Here is a 16,589-nt window from a genome sequence, read left to right as displayed (position 1 = left end):
GCAGGCTCCTGGCCTGTGTGAGGTCCTGAGGACAGGAGCAAACAAACCTTTTAGGTGGGAGAAGTAAAACATGAGTCTCCCAAAGGCTTGAAGGCAGAGGGCACCCAGGGCTTGGATGAACATCTGTGTGCTGGAGTTCAAACCCAATTTCTGTGCACCTGGGCCTGCCTTTCAGCTGCCCTGTGCACATTTATAATTCCAGGGGCCCAGGGAGGAATTCCACGCTGGAAGCCACAGGCAGGCATGTGTGATGTACCCACAGTGTGGGCAGGGCAGGGCAGTGCCTTGGAGCGAGCAAACTGTGGGACCTGATGGTTCTTTAGGGCCTGTTTGTCTCGATTTTCTGGTAGGATTGAACTTGGGGGAATTTGGGTTTTCATATATTGCTCCAGCTGCACGGGATGGGAGAAGTCCCAGGGAGTTTGTCTGAGAGGATGCTGAGCATGATCCCAGGAAGCTTAAAGAAGTCCCAGGGAATTCTTTCTCCTTCACATGTTTGCTGTTGGGCCCTTCCCATCCAGGCTGGACACACACACATGTGCAAGCCTGACCCTGATGTCTCTGACCACACAGACCCTCAGAGAGAGCTGTGCCTCCATCAGCACCCACAGAAACTTCCCCCCAGCACCAGACTCGCTCCTCTTCCTCCTCTGCCCATCCAGGTCTGCAGATCCTGCTGGAACACCTCCACCTCTTCCCATTTCAGGTGCATGGGGGCATCACACTGGTGGTCCCTCAGATATTTTCATGGGCTCTACATCTTTTACCCACACAAGACTCTTCCCCCAGCTCAGTCTTTCCAGATGCATCTCCTCCCACTCTCTGGCTGCTCCAATTTGAAGTCCCCCAGCAAGTTACAAATACTCACAGACATGCACACATACAGAATTAGATTAATTAATTAGGATCAATTAGCCACAGATAAATTTTGGACTCTTGCTGTCTCCCAGTCCTGCAGATCCCTGTGACATGTCCCTTCCCTGGGAAGCCCAGCAGAGGCACAGCTGAGCCCCTGCAGGGGCGTTTGCAAGGACAGGTGATGTTTCTCCCTCACCCTTGGGAAGGCACAGGAGAAGCTGGTGCCAAGTGCTTTGCCTGTGGCTGCTTAGGTGCTGGCCAGCCTCTCTGCTCAGCCTCCAGCAGCTCCCTGGGGCTGCTGAGCTCACAGAGCCTCACGTGCACTGTCCATGGCCACAGCTCCTGTGCAGAAGTGCAGAGAATTCCAGCCAGGTCCCACCTCTTCTTTCTGCCTGAGTGAAGTGCAGGAGAGGTCACTCCTTGGCTTTCTCCCCTGTCAGGATCACAGCCACAAACGGGCGAAGGCAGGGCCCTTAGGGGATGAATCCCAGAGACTCTTCTTGTTGCTTCTCTGAACAGTCTTTCTGTATTCTCGAAAGACTCTCCAGGAGCCTGGTTAATGGGAGAAGATGCATCTGGAAAAGGACAGCACAGCAGGATAAACTCTGCCAAGTCTAAAATTAAACTTAAGAGGGCTTAAGAGATCAGTTATACAAGATACCCAAAAATAACTTAGAATAAATCCTAAGAGGAACAGTGAAAGCACTGCTGACATCTTCAGTTCTCAGTGAGATGCATGTCTGCATGTGCAAGTGTGACTGTGCTTTATAAATACCACCAGTGGCTACCACTGAAAATGGAAGAGGGTTTTCCAATGCTCCAGCAGCAGGAACAACAAAGGGAAAAGTCAGGAACACGCTTCCTACCATGACCTTCAGCAGCAAGCCAGGCACAATCAGCCATTGAAAGTGATCAGGCTCTTCTCTACCTCCAGCCATTCTTTTTGCTAGGACTCCTAAAGGACTTTTTCTGGACACTCCAGCACTTTGTGTCCATGATATTTAAACTGGAGGCCTCACCACGAGGACAGATGGTGTTCTGGGCAAGCTGAATTGAGGGAGGAGGAGAATGCTCATTCCTCCCAGCAGCCTGTGACCACCCTCTCTTCTGTCCTGCAGATAAAGCACCTGCATCAAACAGTGAAACCCTGTCCCTTGCCAGGAGGTGCCACCAGCTCTCAGAGCAGCCTGTACAGTTTTTCTAGTAGCAAAGGCCTTTGCCTGTCTTGGGATAACATTCTGGAGAGCCAGGTATTTGTTAAAGGTCTCCAGTAATGTGGTTTTGGATTCACTGTAGCACAAGTGAGGGATGATCAGTGAGAGACAGCTTGAAGTCAGGTTCAAATAAAACTGTGATAAAAGTAATAACTTACATCTGACAAAAGAAAAAAAAATAAAAAACCAAACACACAAAAACCAGACACAAACCACAGATCCATATGGTAGAATAAAAAAATCCTGCTTAATCTGCTTATATCAAGTCCAAATCTAGAGGTCATTCTCCCTATATTCCCTTGATTTTATGTCAATAAAATTCCTGAAAAACCTCATAGCTTAAACTCAGAGGCTCTGCATGAGAATGTTTTCTACTTTCACCTTAGTATTTTTTATAGTCCACTTACTTATCTGGATTTCTTGATCAGGAACCTAAAGTAAAGAACCTGGGGGAGCTGGGCTTGTTCATGTCCCTACAAACAGACAAAGGATGACTGCATTGATGCCAGAGCAGCTACAGAAGTCTGGGTTGGGTATAAGGAAACACTTCTCCAGAAGTGGACCAGAGTGGGAAGAAAGTCCATCTTCGAGTCACTAAGGGATGGGCATTACCATCTTTGGAGCGTTTCAGAATTTGGGTGGGAAGGGTCACAGTCCTGCTCTGAACAGGAAATGTGCAGGGCTGGTAATTTCTGTGATCCATCAGCTCCCTTTCCATCTATCAGCCCCAAAGGTGGTTGTCTGTCTCACCTGACACTCAGATACAGCCTGCCCTGCCCACCCCTTGGGAAACAGAGGTGGTGCTTTGGCAAACCAAGTGTCACTTCCTTTTCTTGGCTGTCCTCTGGACTCACAGAGTAGAAATATTTCCCTTGGACATATCAAAATGTGCATATCAATGTCAAGTGAACCTTTTCTTTTATAGCTACTTATACATAGACAACGGATTATGTACATATCACCTCTCAGTGTATATAGCATGGATTTAAAACTGCAAAAAGTAAATAAAAAGCAGTAATAATAGCATTATAATGATAGATTCTTATGTCAGCACAGCTATCATTTGAATGATTACATTTATCTCAATCTTGCCAGCAAAGACACCAGAAAGGTGAACACTTTATATTGCTATATATGTACACTGAATTACAAATAAGAAAAAAATACACTGACTTCACCATCACTGTGGCATTTCATTTTTTATTCTTTTTTAATGGCTCACCTTTCCTAAATTAGTCTTTTGAACTTTGTAATTAAAAATGAGCAAAGCTAATTAAAAAAAAAAAACAGCCTCGTCCTATTAACTGCTTTGCATAATTAAGTCTTAAAGGGCAAAATGGACTCTATTCCACGGCCTCTGGCAGATGTGCCAGCACACCTTGGAGCACATCATACCAAAAGTAACACATACACTTGGTGGAGAGATGCACCCAGGGCAGAGGAATTATTTTATCATCTTTGGTTACCTGAAGAAGTAAAAAGAAAGGTCAAAGCATCCACCCTAAGATACATTTTCTGTTCAGAAACTCCTCAAGAATTCCTGCAAGGCCAAAGGTGGAGTCCTAAACAGGGAGAGTTTAATTTACAGTGGAGCAGAGGGAGTGGCACAGGCTGTGATGCTCAGAGCAAGGCATTTGCCTGCTTTTTAAACCTTTTTTAAAAGCCTTTATACATTTCCTTAGCTTCTTTGTGCTTCAGGTTTTGTCTCAGTCATGTGTGTCACATCTATGTATGGAGAGCTCAGTGCCCCCCAGCACTGGGAGGTTTGGGGCACAGACTTTGCATGTGTGAAAATAGTATAAAAATGGTTAATAATTTTGTGTTGTAGGGTTTTTTTAAGTTTATTTTAAAATTAAACTACATAATTAAGAAATGAGTCTTAAAATTTTTTTAACTTAATAATTGACTCTTAAAGACTTGTAATGTAGATTTTTTACTTAATAGATAAGATATACTTATATATATACTTATATATATAAGTATATAAGATATACTTATATAAGATATATATTATATATATAAGTTATATATAAGATATATAAGATATATAAGATATATAGTATATATAAGATATACTTATATATAAGATATACTTAATATATTTTTAATATATATTTTCATATATTTTTACTTAATTATAAGATATTACTTAAACTTAAGAAGAAAGAGGAAGAAGAAGAGAGAAGAAAGGAATTTTAGATAATACTTTATATTTTCTATCTTGAACTTATTTATAATATACTAAAATTTTTTAAATTTAAATTTCTTACTTATGTGACATACTATACTCCTGGGACACTGGGTGGGGCACAGGCATTATCTGGTGATGAGAAGAAGGAGGGCAAAAGCGTGGGTAAATGTGGTATTCACACGTCCTCTGAACAGAGAGAGATTTGCCTTTCTCAGGGTTTTTCCTGAGAGAAGCTGTGAGAGGAGCAGAGAAAGAAGAAAAACAATTCTTAACTCGCTTGCTGCTGCTCATTGTTGTGCACATGTGGGATGTGCTATGGAGATTGTTTACTGACGAGTGATTTGTTAATTGGACTCTGCTGATGGCTGTTTGGATTCATTGACCAGTTGGATCCACGTGTGTGTTGGGGTTCTCAGGAGAGAGAATCTGGTTTTCTAGTTAGTTAGTGATAGTTCTTGCTAGTGTAATATAGTTCTAGTGTAATACAGTTTAATAAAGCAATTAATTAACCTTCTGAAATCATTGGAGTCAGAGCTCATCGCTCTTCCCACCGGTTGGGCACCGTGTTTGCGATGGGTGAAAGAGGCCGGGGTGCCCTCCCAGTGCCACCTGCTGAGATGTTTGTCCCTGTGTGCCATGGCTGGCAGCAGGGAAGGATTTCCTGCACTCCCTGTGACCCACACCCCATCACGGGCCACCATCCCAAGGGAAGTCCCTGGGTGGAGGCACAGGGAACATCTGTCCCCAGTGTGACACAACCTCAGCTCCTGGAGAGGCTGGGGTGGGAGTGGGGGCAGGAACCCCAGGCAGAGCGACACCAACCCACTTCTGTCTCCTAAAATAATCCTTTTCTTTTAAAGGTGAAAAATGTCGAAGTTTTATTGACCTTGCCCCGGCTTCTGAAAAAGGTAAGAGCACACAGCCAAGGCTTCTCCCCTCCCATTTTACAGACTGCATCAGCTCTGTGTCTGCTGGTGCCTGAGTGCCAGGGGAAGCACCATCCCCAGCACACAGGGACCCACATGTCACCAGTGTCACCCACAGCCAGCTGAAACCAGCACCGAGGGGTTGTGGCAGCTGTTTGCTCACTTTGTGCAGGGCTGTCATTTATTTCATCTTAACTCAGATGGCTTTTTTCACGAAAAATAAAGATTTATATTGTAAGACAGACATTTCCCTTCTTCCTCTAGTGAGGAAGGAAATGCTGTGTGGTCTCCTCAGTCCATGCAGATATTTATGGTTGGAAAAATACAGCCACAGTACCAAAATATCTCTTTGTGAGAAGGAATCATCCAGATGCTTCTTTGGTTGGTTTACCCTTGTGAAAAGTTATATATTCAAGTGTACAGAAGCAGGTTACAAGCATTTTCCTCATTCTGCTATTGAAATTAAATTGATTATTGAGATTTTTTTCATTTTCAGAAGCAATTTACCCCACTTTTGAAAATCTATAAGGGAAAAAAAAAATGCATAGAGCTCAAATTAAAGTGAACTGAGCCTGTCCTGGTCCCAGCTGACAAGACGCCCCATATATTTTGTCAGATCACTTGAGAAAATCCCAAAACCTTTCGAGCACAGGATGCCTTCCCCAGGCTTGGTGGAGCAGCAGTAAGTGGTGTAAGGAACAATTTTCTTTAATTTGCCTGAATTGCTGATCCACTGGAAAACTGGAAGAAAGGCAATTACTGCTAATAAAGCAAGGGATATTGCAGGGAGAGAAACAGCCACAGAGCCTCTGTGAAATTCATTGTAAGCAAACCCAAATAAATTATGCACATAAGGGAAGAACAAGCCTGGGATTAGTGTCACTAATGGGCTCCCAGTTAAATCTCACACACACAAATGGGACCTTGGGGCATAAAGGCTCTTACAAAACCAGCAGCTCAACACTCAGCAGCCACCAGAAAACAAACTCTGTGATAGAAAACATGACAAAAGGACTCAGTGATGCCTTTTCAGGCTATCTAAAAACAGAGGCCAGACAAAATTAAGGGAATAAAAAGCAGTTCTGTTTATTGAAGGGCCTTCAGGTACATTTTAGGCAGATGAAGCCCCCCAGGGGCTACACCCAGAAAATGGATCACAGATTTTCGCACTTTTATAAATTTGGTCCATTTAGGGGTTAATCTTACAATTACAGCTTCAGGTAATGAAGGCATTTACCCCAAGTTTGCTCTCCCCCAGCTCACTTTTGTTCCCATCTCTCAGGCCTGAGGCAGTGAGGTGTCCTTGACTCCCAGGAGAGGAATTGTTGTGTCTGAACAAAATGGGGAAGCAGCAGCTCACACTGTACATGGAGCTTAGAGTTAAACACTGAACACTGCAGGATGACAAATATATGAAAAAATAAAAGCTAAAATCCTAAGGCATCATCAGGAGGAGGGCAGAGAGCCACAGAGCTGAAAGCTGCACTTTTCTGTAATACACTGGGGCATTTCATGCTTTTTAGTGCAGCTCCCAGAACGACAGTGAGGATCTCTAAGTTCTGGAAAGTTCTGACCAGGGATGGGAGTAGGACTGGTCCTGAAGGAGAGACACAGGAGAGGAGATAGGATGGCCAGGGGTGTGAGAGGAGCTGGGGAAGGGAAGCTCCCGTGTCAGAATCTGAGGTATTGATGATTCCCAGATTGTAGAAAGTCTCTGTCTTTCTGCCCTGCTGCCAAAGCAGAAGCCATAATTGGTCTGTGCTGGTTTCAAGGTTGTTTATTCTGTTTATCTCTCACATGTTCTGCTGCCCTGCCCAGCTCTGTCCTGCAGGGCAGCGTGTGGGGCTCTGCCCTCAGTGGGATGTTACAAACATTAAATACCAGAAACTCCCTGGGCTGGATTTACAAGAACGTGCCAATATCTGTCACCTACGTTGGACAGTGTGTCCCCAGCCTGAACCAACAGAAAAATGCCAACACCACAGTGAGACATGGAGGGCATGAAGAAGGAGAAAAAGGACAAGACACACCCAATTTCCTCCATCTTGTCCCCATTGGACCCCTAATCTAGAATCTTAAAATTTTACTTTTGCACCTGTGCCACACTTAATTATTGCTGATATCAAACACTCAGAGCTGGTAATTCATCCTGTAAGATTGAAAACTCTTTTCCATGGACAGGGATCACAGACAGTGTCTCTGGGGGCTCTGTCCAGGGGGGTTCCTGACCCCTGCCAGGGTCCCAGACCCTCCAGGGCAGCCAGAGGGAAGCTCTGGACTCCCACACTTGCTGCCTTCCATCACCAGGGCTGTGGGCACAGCGAGCCCCTCCAGCAGACAGACAGAGCAAGCACAAGGTGCCCGCTCTAAAGGCAGTGGGGTGGTTTTCTGCGTTATCCCCTTTCTCTGGAACTTCATTATGGTGCAGAATGCTTGGTGGCATCACCCACACACTTTCCAAAACAGCATTTAGTGTTTTACTTTCAGGATTTCTTTTGGTTGTGTGAAATGCTGTCAGCAATTTTTTTTCCAGGAGAATTTTAGAGTTGCTGCATGATGTCAGTGTATATTTCTAGATTATTCTATTTTTCTTTTTTGAGGAAGGAAGGCTCTTTCTGTGTAGTGTTATAAAGAAAATTCTATCTATTTCAGAAGACTTTCCATGGAGTTGTAAGGCATATTGACAGAAAGAGAGAGCAATGTTTTGTCAGAGATGGAAAGTGCTGACCATCAGACCCATAAACAAAACCAGGATAAATCTCACAACTGTACATCAAGTTGGACACTGCAACATGGTTAATCTGGAATTTTCACCATCAGTCTTGTATTCTCCAGAGCTACTTTCACCACATGTGAAGAGAAAATTGATGCCTGATTTACCTTCACTGAACAATTCTTTAATGTCTTGACTTAATCTGCTCTTTTCCAGTTAGAAGGAACTTCCCATTCCTTCAATTTCTTCATCCCCTCACTCAGCATTGACTTTAATGAGCAGAGGCTTATCAACTACTCAGTTCCAGCCAGTTCAAGTCAATGAGAAAGGATGAAATACAGCAAATAGCAAATTTGGGTTTAGTTCAAACATTGTGGTTTTCACAGGCAATTGTGTAACTGGAAAATTTGGGACTAAACTTAGCTTCACAATGAGACTGCAGCTTATTCACTTGCTGTACATATTCTTAGCATCACTTACCACCAAAAAGTGGTTGTTTATCTGAAGTGTCTCTGCAATACAAGCTCCATTACTGCTGCTGAGCACTCAGGTTTCCCAAAGTTTTCCTTTTTTCCTGGTGCAAAGAGGATCCCTGTCTGACCAACTTCAAAGCTAAACAGAGGCTCCTGAAGCCCAAGCCTTCTTCTGAGCACATCATATTTCACTTTTAAGACACAACTTTTAAGCCATGTTAAGAGCACACTCAGTGTAGTTGCACAGCCCATCTTTGCTTGGGTCCACCTCCAATTAACAGCAAGGTGGTGTTAAACTCCTGCAGATTATTTAAAACCCTCTGATATAGAAAAAGAACTATCATAGAACTCACAGTAAATAAAACCATCCATGATGAGGTCTAGTCACATCCTTATGACAAACCTTGCATTCATAAATGAAAATTCTTACAGTAAAAATCTAATAGTTTATGGCCAAGCTTCCTATCTTTATGCTTTAGTGCTGATCTCTGGTGTAGCTGGAAAATGTATCTCTGATCAGTTATTGTACCCTTGTCATATATCTCACCAATGACATCTACTAAAAGGAGGCAGCAAAATTTGGGGCAAACAGACCCACAGTATGGTATAAATAAGCATTTCCAACCCACACTAGGAGAGCTTTTTCCTGCATTTAAGGCAGCTGCCAGCAATCTGTCAGAACCTCATAAGCCTAACATTGAATTTATTAGCTGTTGCTGGTTCTTAGTGCCAAAGCTGCTTAGCAAAATCAGCTTCATGATGGTAGATATTAACTAAAAAAAAAAAACATTTTCCTATGAGAGTTTACATTTGCTATTGATAAAAATGATAGAGCAATAGCTGGTTACAGTGGCCAGGACTTTTAATGGGCTCTCACTGAGCAGATGTTGGGGCCCACGAAGTGCTCTAATTTTCACTACAGACATGAGCAGTAAGACAGCAAATATTTCCAAAAGGAGTTGGAAGGGAGCTGTCAAAGTAGGCTGGACCTGATATTTCAATTCTCCATTTCTTCTGGGATATTCTCCACAAAACTTAACCAAAGTTTTGTTGCTGCTGAATATTTTGCTGCCTGAGGAAGAAAAGGGGGATTTTGTTCAGTAAGGGACATTTCTGTCCCTGTTATGGTGCCTCACCAGGACACTGAGGCTGGCACATTCCTCACCACATTCCTCCTCCCATGGCACCTTCTGTCATCCCATTCCCATGACCTCAAATCTGTGCCCAAGAAAAATCCCAAGAGGCCACGGAAGACCAAAAATTGCAACACAACACCACAATGCAAAAGGTCCCACAAATGATCAGATAAATGGCTTCAGTGACACCACAACACCACAGCTGGACACACCCACATGTGTTCCTCCCCCTGCTGTGTGGGGATTCCAGCTCCTGCATCCTTCCCTGGATGCATCACTGCCAGCTCTCAGCCAGAGGGTGAGCCCAGCCCAGCTCCTTGGGCAAGAGAAATCAGCTGGAGCAGCACTTGTGCTGGAAGCATGTTGCTGGAGAAGAGCAGGGCTTTGCAGGAAATGTGGTGGCCCCAGCAGTTTCTGGGATGGTGCTGGTGGAGGCTTTGCAAGCACCTGGAGTGCCCAGAGCTGGAGAAGAGGGGCTCTGGCCTGAGAGCTCTGTGGGGAAGTGCTGCAGGAACAGGCTCAAATGTCAGCTCAAAGCTTTGAGATGGCCACACAGACATAGGGCAGGATTCCCAGGGCAGGCTCCTCACAGGTGTGGTACAGCCTGGCCAGGTTGCCCCAGTGCTCTGTGGTACCTGATTTTGTGGAACAATTCCCACATGGAATTGTGCCACAATGCAGCAGGCCATCAGCAGCTGCCTGCATTGCACTGTTTCCTACCTACTGATCAACTCACACACATCAAATAAACCAGGCTTTTCAGAGACCACAGAGGCTGAGGCAAGGCAAAACCCTGCAGAAGGAAAATTCTAATGGCTAATGAACATTGAACAGCCCAAAATCTTACAGGGCAGCTTTTTAAATGAGACTGTCCTGGCAGAGGTAGGAGATGCTTCCTGCACGTCCTCTACACAGCCTGTGATGCTGCATCCTGGAGAGATGAAGCAATAACAATTCTGCATTGCCTAAAAAGTGGCTGGCAGAGCTAAAGTAGCACATGGAAAACAGCAAGTAAACAAATCAAATCTCACCTAAACACAGAACAGAAAAAAGAGAAAGCTTAACCAGTTCTGTACATGCTCCTAAACCAGCACTCCAACTGCAATTAATGAGAATAGAAAAACTAGATGCCTGATTTTAATGGATCCTGACATAATAGGTGTAGCAGAAATTTGATGGGAGAAAGATAATTAGAGGGACAATAACGTCTTGTTGCTGATTACACGGAAAGACAAAGCAGATGTCATGTACTAATGCTGAATCAGAATAACAAGGTAATGTCATTAATGAGCAACACAATCTCTGTGGATAGATTCCATGTTCAGATAAAAAATGCAGAATTATGTTAGTGATCACCCCTTGGGACAGCTTCAGAGACAGCAGGGTTAAACCTGAGAGCAGAGAAGGTGTAAGGGCACAAAAAAAAATAGCAGGAGCTCTCTAAAACACCACACACAGACCAAGAAATGTTATGTATGATGTAGAGGCAAAATCTGGATATGAGCATGGAGAAATTAGTGGAAAGCATGTTATTCTTGACTTACCCCTACACTTGATTCAAAATGTTATTAAGAGATCTCTTGTATGGCAGATTCAGCTTCCTTCAGAAGCAATAAAATTGTTTTTAGGAGTTGTGAAGAAGGAAACTCAAGAAAAGCAAGAGCTACTCAAAATACATTAAAATGTTCAGCGAAAAGGACAACTGAAGCTTGAGAGCCTGCAAAGCCCTGGACACACTGCAGGCTCTGAAGCATGCACAAACCCTTCTCAGTCACTGAGTGACGGAGAGCAAATGGCAGATAATGATCAGTGTTGATAAATGCCAAGTGGGGAACATGAGGAGTCATCCTACCTTTACATATATAGTTCTGAATTAGCTTTTCCCCTCAGGATAGAGTTCTTGGGCGATGACAGACACTTCTATGAAAACATTCATTCACTGCTCTGCAGAGATTAAGATGAAAAAGAAATATTAGGATCATCGTAGGAACCAAAGAACAAAACAAGAAGTCACCATGCCACCACAAGTACTCATGATGTACCCACCTGCAGCTCCCTGTGAGAACCTCTCATCCCTCCCCTGCCAGCCCCAGCTCAAAGCACTGACAATAAAATTTAAAGACATAGAGAGAAAACTGACATTTATGGTCAAAAAGAGGTAAATACTTGTTTGGATGAGAAGGACAATGCAAAGCAGGTTTCAGGCTAGAAAAGAGACAAATGAGACTTGTAACAGCCAAGTTAAAAAACAAGCCTCCTTTTCAATGTACTGGGTAGATGTTCCTAAGGAGAAAAAAAGAGGATCAATTTTCTAAGAGGAGCACTTAGAGACCTGCATCAGTAAAAAGAAATGTAACTTGGTGTCCCAAAAGAACTGTACACCTTCCAAAAAAGGCACTGTATTCTTCTTGAATACTTCCTATTGCATTATAGTTCATATATCTTCAATAGGGTAAATCCATACCCACACAGACAAATACCTGTGCACTTGTCATAGGAGACCTATGATTAAGTGTGCAGGAAAAAAAAAAATGTGTTACTTGTATTTTATCTGTATTTTCTTACACATCTGTTATGAATCACTGGAGTTAGTTTTAAAGGGCAATTAGACTTACAAAGATTAAACCATTCTTACCAGCAGAACTCAAGCTAAATTCATAATTACTGAAGGAGGAAACTGTCTTGTTTTTCACATTGGGGATGCCAAGGATGTGGGGAACACTGGTCTAAACATCATTCATTTATCAGTCCAGTGCTGAGGGTGGAAGTACATCACAGGCCCTGCACTGATGGTCTTCAAAGATAAACGTTGAGCCCAAATATATTTAGTAAGGTACATGGGATAATTCTCTTTTAGAGTATTTTTTTGTCATCTTTTCCACTGTCTTGCTCTACTCATTATATTACTACACCAGGAAAAAGAGATTATGGATACAAAGATATCCCACAGTCTGCTCAGTATCATACACAGGATTCAATTTGCTCGATGCCAGAGCCATCAAAAGTCATCATCACATAGAAGAGAATAATTTTATGAGTCACAGTTCCATCTCACCTTCCAAAATAAAGAAACTAACCAAGAGCTAAAGCGAAACAAAACCAAAACACAGCTTTTCCTCTCTCCCCTCAGCAGTGGCAGGTATTCCTCCTCTGGTTTCTCACATTCCGCAAGGCTCAGTCCTTTGTCTGGGTGCCAGCCCTTTATCCAGCCCTGCAGCCCGGTGCAGCTGATGGCACAGGCAGCTTTGGGTGCCGCAGGTGGCCCTGGGGGTCGGGGAGCTGCTGTGTCCCTGGTGGCTCCATGCTGTGCCTCTGCAGCACGGCCATGGGCAGATGGTGGCTCTGCATTAAGCAGCAGCGCTCAGCCCGCTGCCAGCCACAACAACACGCTCAGGGTTTATTCTTTTCACCATTTCGTATTGATCAGTGCAGCATTTCTGGCTTGGAATTCCCACTATTGGAGTAGCAGAGAAGAGCAGATGACTAAACCCATCCAAATGGCACTGGAAGAGAGAGTGAGATTTACATGAAGCTGGCCTTACTGCCCTTCCAAAGCAACGTGCACAGCATTTCTCAGTGTGTGCCCATTTGCCTTATTTTTTCCTCTCTTCCCTCTTGAAGAAGAGAGATTTAAGTGAGACCCAGGTGTCATTTCCAACAAAATCACCAAGTGTGAAAAAGCAGAGCAATGAGTCAAGAAACACAAGGACAGCAAGAACAGCCTAGGAGACCACACGAGCAGAACTTTTTGTTGCTGCTAACATGAGCAAGGGACACAGCTCCCCATGTCCCTGTCTGGAGAGTGTGAAGGAGACGAAGGAGGAGAATGAAATGCTTTTGCACAAAGAAATGACACTGCAGGTGCAAGGTGACACCCCCCAGAACCAGGGCTGGCCCTCAGACAGGGCTCTTTTCCCCCACACAGGGTGTCTAGCTGACTTCTCACAGCCTCTTGTGGTTTCCAGTGTTTTGTGGCAGTTCAGGGACCCTGGGGACAATGGCTGTGAGCCACAGGGTGAGAGCAGCACCTTCTCCCCCAGGCAGCAGCAGCAGTGTCTGGGTTAGTGTTGGAATTTGTGGTATTGATGATTTTGAGATTGTAGAAAGTTTTTGGTTTTTTTGTTTTGTTAAAGAAGAAGCTATAATTTGTTCGTGTTGTTTTTTAAGGTTATTTTTGTTTATTTATAATATATTTTGTTGTTTTGCTGCAGGTTTGTTTTGTAGGGCAGTGTGTGGGGTTTTGTTTTTTAGTGGGATGTTATAAACATTATATATTAGAAATTATTATTATTATATTATTATTAATATTTTATATTATTATTAATAATTGTGTTATATTTATAATAATGTGTTAATATTTATTATTTATGTTTAATAGTGTGGTTTTAGTTTAAATTAATAGAAAAATGTTAATATTATAGTGAAATATGGAGGGTATGAAGAAGATGAAGAAGAAGAAAAAGGATATGCTTAATTTTTTTTTTTTAACTTTTAATTTAGAATTTTTTAATTTTACTTTTGTACTTGTATTATACTTAATTATTACTTATATTAAACATTTAGAGCTTGTAATTTATCCTGTAAGATTGAAAACTCTTTTTCATGGATAGAGATTAGAGACAGTGTCTCTTGGAGCTTTGTACAGGGGGGTTCTTGACTCCCTGCTAGGGTTCCAGGCCTTTTAGGGCAGCCAGAGGGGAGCCCTGGATTCCCACAGGTGAGCAGCTGCCAGCAGGGAGGGGAGGAGGTTCCACACTCTCCAGGACAGCATGGCTTGGGCACTGATGTCTCCTCAGCTGCTCAACAAGGCAGGGCTGGCTTGTCCTTCAAGTGCCACACTCTGATTTCATCTCAGCCAGGCACGAGGATCTCAGTGCTTATTTAGGAGCACACATTGCTCAGCTCCACTGCTTTGAGCAGACAGAAGGGGTTTTGTCATATGATGAACAGTGATGCAGAAAAGCCCCCAAAGCTTCTCCTTGCCCATCAGACTCTGCCAGAGAGCTCAGGGCTGGACTGAGCAGTGACGGGAGCTGGTGTCTCACACCAGACAGAGCCTGGCTCCCAGGGCAGACTGTGACACTGAGTTATGAGGCACTCCAAAGCTCTGCCAGAGCTCTCTGCCTGCCTGCAGCATTGTCCAGCCTGCTCCCTTGCTCGGGGACAGCGTGGCAGAGCGTGGCAGCTCAGGTGGGGCTGCTGCGGGCAGCCCCTGACCCATGAGAGCAGCTGTGCCCTGGGAAGGGCTGGGGTGCAGCAGCCACAGATCCACAGGGAGCACAGGCTGAGGCCGTGGGTGTCCTAAGGAGGATGAATTCCCACTGAGGCATTCTGAATGTGAGTCTGCCCCAATTAGGAAACTAATTTTCTGTCTGAAAGGGCCCTCAGAAATCAATGCAGATTCCAGACCATTTCTTCTTGGGCACTGCTCAGGAAGGCTGGGTTTTCAGCAGGCAGTCACAGCATGGCAGGTAATACATTCATTTGTGGGTTTCTTTGTGCTGGAGAATTTCCAAACCCCTCTCCAAAATGCATGACAGACATTTCCAGGCACACAATCCCTGCCTTTGCTGGGTATAACATGGTTAACATGACTCAGCAACACCCTTCAGGAATAGCAATATGATTTTCCCTGAAGAAATCCTTTAAGAGCAAAGAGCTCATGTTTATGGATTCAAACTGCTTTGAAGTCACACAGCAATTCCTGTTTTGGCCATCCCTTCAGTGTTTCCTTGAGAACATGAGCCAACACAGGATCTTTGTCAGTCATTTCCATGGCCTGGCCAGCCTGAAGGAGCATCCAGAAGAGGATTTCATTCTTTCATCTGGAGATAGGACCTCAAAATCTGCCATAAAATCCTGTTGGCATAGCGAGCTGGCACCAAAACCCAACTTCTCTGATTTGACAAGTGTGCACCAAACTCCATGGCTGCATGTGACTGTAGGTGGTAGGAGGTATAGATGTGATTTAAACTCTCCAGAACTGGTTTGTTGGCCTCATTAATCTCAACAACTCAACAGTAATTGAAATTATGGAACTCTGGAATTCCACAGACAGCAGCAAATGTTTCTTTATCTTCTGCACATAATCCCATGCAGATGTCATCCAAGTTCTTGGTGTTTCAATCCAAACTGCTAACAAGACCGAAAATGGTTTTAATAATGCAACACAAGAATCATCTTGGGATTTTGTGGGGTAGGAGCACAGAACATGTCAGGATTGACATGGCTCAGTTTAACCAGAGCTCTATCATGGAAAAGATGGAGTGAACTGTTGCTGTTTTGTGTCAGGAAATGGCAGTGGATTTGAGCAAGGAATGAACTTTGGGTATCAAGCAGTCAAAATCAGCTCAAACCTCCTGGAAGTCATTAGCACTGTTCTTTGGGCTCCTTCATCTGGAACTCACTGAATGCCTCGATCTCTTCTAAGCAGAATTCCCATGACTTTTATCAGAATCCTGTTCCACAGAAACTCAGCACTGGAGCTCCCTGACTCAGTGCTCCATGGTGGGAGTGGCACTCACAGTGCCTTCCTCAGTGGCCAGGGCTGACCTGAAATTATTTCAGGTTCTGAGAGGATCTTTGGAGGCTGAGGTAAAGATTCCTTCTCCCACTGTCAGAAGAAATGTTCCATTTGTTTCATGTCGGAATCTGTGCTATTGATGATTCTGAGATTGTAGAAAGTCTCTGTCTGTCAGCCCCGCTGCCAAAGCAGAAGCCATAATTGGTCTGTGCTGGTTTCAAGGTTGTTTATTCTGTTTATCTCTAACATGTTCTGCTGCCCTGCCCAGCTCTGTCCTGCAGGGCAGCGTGTGGGGCTCTGCCCTCAGTGGGATGTGACAAACATTAAATACCAGAAACTCCCTGGGCTGCATTTACAATAACGTGCCAATATCTGTCACCTACATTGGACAGTGTGTCCCCAGCCTGAACCAACAGAAAAATGCCAACACCACAGTGAAACATGGAGGGCATGAAGAAGGAGAAAAAGGACAAGACACACCCAATTTCCTCCATCTTGTCCCCTTTGAACCCCTTATCTAGAATCCTAAAATTTTACTTTTGCACCCGTGCCACA

At 43.9% G+C, this 16,589-nt stretch overlaps 1 protein-coding gene across 3 annotated transcripts in view; it reads left to right on the top strand.

Moving 5' to 3' along the window:
• The window catches only part of GSG1L (GSG1 like), a 57,180-nt gene that overhangs the window by 12,608 nt on the left and 27,983 nt on the right, over nucleotides 1-16,589 (top strand). For all 3 annotated transcript variants that reach the window (XM_021531205.3, XM_021531207.3, XM_021531206.3), the window contains exon 2: nucleotides 5,124-5,171. In XM_021531205.3, the coding sequence (XP_021386880.2) occupies nucleotides 5,124-5,171 (48 nt within the window). The remainder of the gene's footprint in view (nucleotides 1-5,123; nucleotides 5,172-16,589) is intronic.

This window comes from Lonchura striata, chromosome 16 (assembly GCF_046129695.1).
Source record: "Lonchura striata isolate bLonStr1 chromosome 16, bLonStr1.mat, whole genome shotgun sequence".
Lineage (NCBI taxonomy): Eukaryota > Metazoa > Chordata > Aves > Passeriformes > Estrildidae > Lonchura > Lonchura striata.
The sequence above is the reverse complement of the archived record's forward strand: the minus strand, read 5'-3'. Positions and strand labels throughout refer to the sequence as shown.